Here is an 8,596-nt window from a genome sequence, read left to right as displayed (position 1 = left end):
ATGTATATATGTATGTCTGTCCAATAAACAAACATTGATGACAACATCAATACGGGGATCAATACGGGGCTCATCAAAGGCACCACTCTCTTCACACAGGGTGTGATTTTTATTTACAGCTGAATCGTGAATCACACATGAATTCCCATAATACAATCTCAAAATGCATTCCTTTATACAAATACTATGCTAGTTTATGTTACTGCTGCTATTGCAGCAAAACATTTAACAGAAAACTTCTAATGAAACTTGAGGCGTTGTCATGTCACGTCGCAGACGTCACATTACAGGCATGACGTCACCCAGGTGAAACCATTTATTGTTGTGTCGACATCACCTACCGCTTGATGTACAGTACGCCAGTGTTTATATAGCCTGTCCTGAGAGAAAGCCCTTCGCTCCTCATCAGCATTTAGAGTTCCTGCCATATCATCGGTGCTTCTTCAGCAGCAAGCACGCAAAAGCTATGCTGTTCCCCAAAAGAGTTTCAGTTGGAAGAGAAGGCTTAATACACACCTCTTCCAAACAATCAGTTTCTGAACTCCAGCAGTGCGAGCCATGAGCGAGCCTAGCTCTCCCAACCTGGCCACCGATGCATCAGTTATCCACAGTCCAGAGGTTCCTGCTGCCTCATCCTTGCGGGGGATGCCACGGTCAGACGAGGAGGACAATGAGGACCTGAACAAAACCTTGGGGGTCCAGCGCTTCCAACAGATCCTCACCCCTGCCGCTGTCATCCCTGACGACCACAACTACCATGAGGAGGACATTGAGTACAATCGTCACTCCTCTCATCACACCCACCAGCCCCTGTCCAAACTGCCCTCTGAGGGACGAAGAAAGAAGAATGGCAAGAAGAGAAAAAAAGACAACCTAGTTCACAGCGGGGACCCCATAGAGGAGGGAGAGGAGGAAGAGGAAGAGACAGAGCAGGCCAAGTATCAACGCATCCCAACTGACGAGAGTGAGGCGCAGACCCTGGCCTCAGCCGACCTGGACGGAATCAAGAGCCATCGTTTTGAAGATGTTCCTGGTGTGCGGAGACACCTGGTCAGGAGGAGTAGCAAGGGCCAAGTGGTCCACTCCGGAAGACACCACAAAGAGCCCAGCAGTCGCAAGCAGGACCTCATCCCAAATGAGGTGTTCGTGGAGCTGAATGAGTTGATCATGGACAAGAACAAGGAGTTGCAGTGGAAGGAGACAGCTCGCTGGATCAAGTTTGAGGAGGATGTGGAAGAGGAGACAGACCGTTGGGGTAAGCCCCACGTGGCCTCACTGTCCTTCCGCAGCCTGCTGGAACTCCGCAAGACCATCTCACATGGGGCGGTGCTGTTGGACTTGGACCAGCAGAGCCTGCCTGGTATCGCCAACCAAGTTGTGGAGCAGATGATCATCTCCGACCAGATCAAGGCTGAGGACCGTGACAACTTTGTGAAGGCGCTGCTGCTTAAACACAGTCACCCAAGCGATACGAAAGACTCCGACATCATAACGATTGACACCGATGTACACGTCGATATCGAGAATCATAAACCCCATAAGTTTATTCCATCACTGGGTGCGGGCATATCTAAACATAAGCTGAAACTACTGGAGAAGATCCCGGAAAATGCCGAGTCCACACTTGTCCTTGTGGGCTCTGTTGACTTCCTGGAGAAGCCCACCATGGCATTCGTCCGACTACAAGAACCAGTGCAGCTGGACTATGTCCTGGAGGTCCCCGTGCCCGTCAGGTTCCTTTTTGTCCTACTGGGACCCCCCGACACTAGCATGGACTACCACCAGATCGGACGCACCATCTCCACGCTCATGTCTGACAAGCACTTCCACGAGGCAGCCTACATGGCAGACAAAAGACAGGATCTACTCAATGCCATCAACGGCTTCTTGGACTGCAGCGTCGTACTCCCACCCTCTGAGATGGGAGGGGACGAGCTCCTCCGGTCGGTGACTCGCTTCCAGAGGGAAATGCGCCTCAAGAGGGAAGAGGAGCACGCAAAACTACTGGCAGAGGAGGCTGTTATTGAGCCTTCGAAAAAAACAGATGACCCCCTGAAGAGGACTGGACGCCCCTTCGGAGGACTCATCAGAGATATTCGCCGCCGATACCCTAAGTATGTCAGTGACTTCAAGGACGCCCTTAATGGCCAGTGCATGGCTGCTTTCATCTTTATCTACTTTGCCTCACTTTCCCCATCCATCACATTCGGAGGCCTGCTGGATGAGAAGACGGGGGGGCTCATTGGTGTGTCTGAGATGATCATGTCGACTGCCATGCAGGGCATGGTCTTCTGCCTACTGGGAGCCCAGCCGCTGCTCGTTGTGGGAATCTCTGGGCCGCTGCTTGTGTTTGAGGAGGCCTTCTTCTTGTTCTGCAAATCGAACAACATTGAGTACCTAACGGGTCGCGTGTGGATCGGCTTCTGGCTCATCATCATTGTGGTCATCACGGTGGCCTTTGAGGGCAGTTTTCTTGTGTGCTTCATCTCGTCCTTCACCCAGGAGATCTTCTCCTTCCTCATCTCCCTTATCTTCATCTGGGAGACCTTCATCAAGCTGGTCAGTATCTTCAATGAGCACCCGCTGGTGCGCCCTCCTCTTGTCAACAGCACTGATGGGAATTCCATGATGAAGAACATAGCATTACTAAGCAACAGCAATGTGCCCATCACTCAGGGCAGCGGGCAGCCCAACACCGCTCTGCTCTCCTTGCTGCTCATGGCTGGGACATTCTTCATCGCCTTCTACCTACGCAAGTTCAAGGACAGCGCCTTCTTCCCCGGAAGGTTCCGTAGGATGATAGGTGATTTTGGTGCACCTATTGCCATACTCATCATGGTGACGGTAGACTATAACATAAAAGACACCTTCACAACAAAACTGAACGTTCCTAGTGGCCTCTCTCTGACCAGCCCGGATAAACGTGGCTGGCTGATCAGTCCAGTGGGGTCTGATGAAGAGTTCCCCATCTGGATGATGTTTGGTTCTGTGCTGCCTGCTTTACTGGTGTTCATTCTCATCTTCATGGAGACCCAGATCACCACGCTAATAGTGAGTAAGAAGGAGAGAATGCTGGTGAAGGGTTCAGGTTTTCATCTAGATCTTCTGCTCATTGTGGTGTTGGGGGGAACCTCTGCCCTGTTTGGTCTGCCTTGGATGGCTGCCACCACGGTCCGCTCCGTGACCCACGTCAATTCCCTCACCATCATGAGTAGGGCCGTTGCCCCCGGCGACAAGCCGCGTATCCAGGAAGTGAAAGAGCAGAGGGTCACAGGGCTGCTGGTTACCATTTTGGTTGGCCTGTCTGTTGTGATAGGTGACCTGTTGAGTCTGATCCCTGTTGCGGTGCTGTTTGGCATCTTCCTCTACATGGGTGTGATGTCCCTCAACGGCAACCAGATGGCGGAGCGTATGGCGTTGATGCTCATGCCTCCCAAGTATCACCCTGACCACACCTACGTCCGCAAGGTGCGTACGCAGCGGATGCACATGTTCACAATCATCCAGGTGGTGTGTTTGGCAGTGCTGTGGGCTGTTATGTCTACCCAGGCATCACTGGCCTTCCCCTTCTTCCTCATCCTCACAGTTCCTGTTAGGATGTTCCTCCTCCCTCGCATTTTCACTGCGGGAGAGTTGGCATCTTTGGATGCAGAAGACACAGCGCCAAACTATGACGAGATGGAGGGGCATGAAGAGCACACAGATCTGCACTTGCCTGAGTAAAGTACAATAAGCCCTCGTTCACTATACTCTTAGTAGACACACAAACCTGTCAGTCACTAATTAACCAATGCAGGGCGGGATGCCTCGGAACTGTAGGCGTTCTCAGTGTAATTTGTATTCTTATCACTGTGTCCTCTCAGCCCTGCTCATCCATCTCTGCACATGAACATAGGCACGGTCCACAGTGATCTGCCATTTTTAAGTGGGAGAATTAGTATGATGATAATCTTAGATCTTAGATTATATTACAATATGAATCAAACAGGACCTGCAGCCACGGCTAGGTAAAACACAACTGATGTATCAAAGAGCATGCCACAAGATTTCCACCTAGTTACCACCTGGTTACCATCAGGCCGTTGAACAAGCACTGAGTCTGCCTGTTGCCAGGCCTCCCTGACGACACAGGCCGCCACACAGGATAGTTTTTCTGTGTATATATAGACTGCAGATGTGCACTGTTGCTGCTGCACTGGCACTGTCACATTGTTATTATATCTGCTGCTTTTAACGGCCTCATTGTATTGATATTTTCCTTTATTTAATGTTTCATTTAGCTTGGCTGCACTCGGCTCCATTCGGGTTCACTCGGGTTCCACCTAATTGGCCACATGCGCTGTCAATCATAGAACAATGAGCGAGGACGCTGATAGGAGAGTTCATCTTATGAACTCCACAGAAACGCCCAGACAGGCGCTCAGGCCAGACACCTTCCTGAAATCAAATGGAAATGAGATTTCCGGAGGGAGGGGTTTACCAGGCTAGGGCTGTCCCCTCATAATCGAATAATCAATGAATCTGTTTTTTTTTAAGGCTCTGCGCACAGCCTTTGAGATGTTGGGGGGGTGGCATCCTCAGGTGGGTGTTTATTATTATTATGTTAAACTTCAGGAAATAAGTTATTACCAGTTCAATCTCGTTTACACCTGAAATTCAAACTGGTTTTGAATTTTTTACACCGGCCCAACCCTAGTCGTCTGTTCACCATCTCCATGGACAAGAACAGTAATAATTTCTTTGCGGGTGGCATTGTGTCTTTATTGCTGCATTAGCAACTCCAGTTCTTGGGGAGATAGCATGAACCACTGCACGCCTATGCTGTCCCAGTGAAGCTCTTCACTGTTAGGTGAGAGAGAAGTGGCTGGTGACTACACCCTCCCTAGGCCAACTGTGAGGGTTGGCAGAGACAGCGACTGAATTGGCAATGACTAAATTGGGGAGAAAATTAACCACTTAAACCCTATATACTTTGTTGACAGAGGTTGCCCAGGGGTTATAGCCTGGTAAACCCCCTCCCTCCGGAAAACTCATTTGCATTTGATTTCAGCAGTCAGTCTGGCCTACAGGCCTGTATGGGCAATTTGGGAGATGGGCTGGATTAGTACCGTTGACTGACAACCCCTTCAGCCAATCAGCAGTTTGTTCCCCTTCAGCCAATCAGCAGCTGGTTTTCCCCACCACCAGCCAATAGGGCATAGCAGTGGTGGCCATTTTCTGGTTCCACTTCAAAATAGTCAATGCATTTTTCCCATTGACATTTCCAAAAATATTCATATCAATTCATTTAAGCCTAGAATCAAGCCATCCAGGGTCCTGGCGAATCATGACCATTAAACATTTATTTCTGTGATTTTATTTTATTTTATATTTAATTATATGATATACTATGTTTAATAAATACCCTTTGTTTTGCCGTTTTCAAAAAAGTTTTTTCACAGAATCAAACGTTTTATGGTCATGATTCACCAGGACCCTGGATGGCTTGATTCTAGGCTTAAATGAATTGATATAAGTATTTTTGGAAATGTCAAAGGGAAAAATGCATTGACTATTTTGAAGTGGAAACAGAAAATGGCCGCCACTGCTATGCCCTGGCCTATATGACACAAGGGGACTTTTGAAGGGGCTATGCCGAAAATAGGTTGCTTTATTCGGATACATACGTGTTACTGCCCGCCCCTGACGGTTCTCTGAATTTTTATTTTTAAATAGGCTCTGTCATGGTTAATTGACCACATATATCTAAATTCTATCCAAACAATATCTTAAAAGTAAATTCCGTGCCTCAAAAAAGAAGTTTGAGAGCGTTTTCAAGTTTTAAAACCGAAACCAAAAACAGCAGACAGAAAAAATGTCCGCCCGTTACATTTTCGTCGGCTGCACTTGGTTCCATTTGGTTTCACTCGAACTCGCCACCTGATTGGCCAACCTTTGCTGTCAATCACAGAACAATGAGCGAGGACGCTGATAGGAGAGTTCATGTTATGAACTCCGGAGAAATGCCCAGACAGGCCTGTAGGCCAGGCTAACTATGTTAGTGCACGGTGGTTGCTTGGGCCGCTGCTTGTGTTTGAGGAGGCCTTCTTGTTCTGCAAATCGATCAACATTGAGTACCTAACGGGTACTATGTTAGTGCACGGTGGTTGCTTGGGCCGCTGCTTGTCCAATAGGGGAAGCCCAATAGGGCTTATTGGGCGGGCGCCTGGGCGGGGCTTCTTTCCTCTACATTAGAAGAGTTGGGAACGGCACATTCTAACACAGCTCGATTACCCAATCTAAGCACCAGCCTCAGTATCGCACCTCGCTAATCATTACACTCTCAACTCACTGGGAGTCTGGGTTTGACTCCCACTTGGGCCATTACTTTTTCAAACAACCGTGGACTACTGTCTGGCTGCGGACCGCGACGGAGGGGCGCAGTCTCAAGTGAACTTGAGCCATAAGAGGCACCACCGAGCGCGCTAAAGCGCGCAAGTTGCCGTGCCGAACGTTGTGAAGTTCGCTTTGAGCCTACTCAGCCCCGTCCGAGTTATGTACCGATAGGCACAGAATCGTAAATGATGTTGTGGGGACTGCGTTTGCCCCAACTGCCACTCAAAGTGACTACTGGCCAATCACAGCGCGTCTTTGCCGGGACTTCCCCAACTCTCAACTTCCGGCCCCCAACCACCGTGCACTCACATAGCTCGCGTGGGCCAGACTCACTGCTGAAATCAAATACAGATACAAAAAAATCCAGAGGGAGGGGTTTACAAGGCTACAGACCCCTTGGGTCTATTATCTCTGGCTCCTGAGTTTCTCCAGCGGGCTCAATAAAGCTATCTATCTATCTATCCATGAATCTCTATCCTTGGCCCGGGCCCCCTACTTTTTTCACTTCACCTATTATGACATGCCCAGAAAAGAGATGCTAGGGTTCATGAGTTGGTTAAAAGGGTTCGAATGAGTTGTTAAAAAAAGGAAATCTATAAAATCAGAGGTTGCATCTTGTGCACAAGTGTTTTTCTCTTTGAAATCCATCTGCCATCAAGTCAACAGGGTCACTCGTTATACAGTAGATATTTGGCACATCTGTTGCAAGAGGCTAGTTTTAAGTTCTTCACCGCTTCATACATTATTTATTGTGTAATGTGAGTGAAGCCCAATCTAACTGCAGTGGACGGTTGGTGAGCACACTGTGAGTAATTGGAATCCATGTAACAGTGTAGGCGAGTGGGCAGGACAGGTGTGGGTGTGGAAAAACTCTGAATTCCCATCTGCACAATATTGGTCATTCTGAAGTGCTTCACTAATCGCATCCATCTTACCTCCTGCTACATCATGCTGCATGCACTCGCTCACACATGCACGCACACACATGCTCGACCACAAACACGCACGCACACACACACGCACACACACAGAATACTTGTCAGATCAAAATTTTAGAAGGGCAATTTTATGATTCTTGTCTCCGCCAGGCCAAAAGGCATGGCAAGAGTATGTTTTGCAAATGTCTGTCCGTCTGTCCCTCCGTCCGTGTGTGTGTGTGTGTGTGTGTGTGTGTGTGTGTGTGTGTGTGTGTGTGTGTGTGTGTGTGTGTGTGTGTGTGTCTCCATGTGTGTGTGTGTGTGTGTGTGTGTGTGTGTGTGTGTCCCTCCGTCCCTCCTAATCTGCGGCACCGTTGGCCCGGCTGCTGCGAAACTGTGCAAACACACTCGCTGGATGCCAAAGCCAAACCTCTGCCCCGAATTTTTCAGGTTGGCCTGTTATAGCGCCCCCAGTAGGCCGATTTATGCAAAATACATTTGTGGAATATATATGTGGAATATACAGATTCTGTCCAAAAATCACGCAAATCGGTACACAGTATCTCTATAGTCATATGATCAACACAGATCTGTCCGGTTGTTCATATTCTAACTTAATTGGCTAACATTGGCTTCAAAGTTTGCAGAGAGGTCCGTTTTGAACAAAATGCCTCAAAACATGAACGCAGCGTGCAATTTCCGTGAAATTTTGCACACACATTCCCACTAGGCCGAGATAGTAATGCTACCTTTTTTACATTGGCCTGTTATAGTGCCACCAGCAGGTCTAATTTAGCAAAACACATTTTTGGAACAAAATACCTCACATCATGAATACAGTGTCCGATTGAACGGCCTAAGAAAAAATGGCACCCGAGGAGCACTTTTTCTAGTTTAGCTTTTTGTTTTGCAATTTTTAACCCTAATCCTAAAGCCTGAGTTATATTCAGTTGCGTGTCAGTGTCGCCCATCGAGCTGCAACACGCAGTAAGCTTGTAGATAGTCTCTTTTCGGTGCGTGACACTAGCGCGCAACTGAACCCTAACCCTTAGTATAAATCACCAGAGGTTGCCAGTAACGGAGTAAATGTACTAATCACCAGAAGTCTTAAGTGCATTTTCTGCAAAAACAAGCAACCAAGAGTATACCTAGTAGCAGCCGTCAGTCTCGAGAGACAACCCCTGCATGGCGCCTCGCATTTACGCCAATCAAGCGAGGCTTATCACCGGTAGACTGCTGCTCCCCGTGTTGTGCCGCTGCGGTGAAGCGACGCTGGAGTGTCCTCTCCAGTGCGCAAGCCTGGG

The 8,596-nt window shown here is 48.5% G+C and overlaps 1 protein-coding gene across 1 annotated transcript; it reads left to right on the top strand.

The window, feature by feature from the left end:
* Nucleotides 1-558: 558 nt before the first annotated feature.
* Nucleotides 559-3,723, top strand: LOC311051490 (anion exchange protein 2-like; the record flags this gene model as incomplete). The annotated part of the gene is made up of 1 exon (XM_084066069.1): nucleotides 559-3,723. The coding sequence occupies one exon, from the start codon at nucleotides 559-561 to the stop codon at nucleotides 3,721-3,723; it is 3,165 nt and encodes a 1,054-aa protein (XP_083922195.1).
* Between the last annotated feature and the right edge of the window lie 4,873 nt (nucleotides 3,724-8,596).

This window comes from Gymnoscopelus microlampas (genome assembly GCF_963454915.1).
Source record: "Gymnoscopelus microlampas genome assembly, chromosome: 9".
Classification (NCBI taxonomy): domain Eukaryota; kingdom Metazoa; phylum Chordata; class Actinopteri; order Myctophiformes; family Myctophidae; genus Gymnoscopelus; species Gymnoscopelus microlampas.
This window is presented reverse-complemented; position numbering and strand designations above follow the sequence as displayed.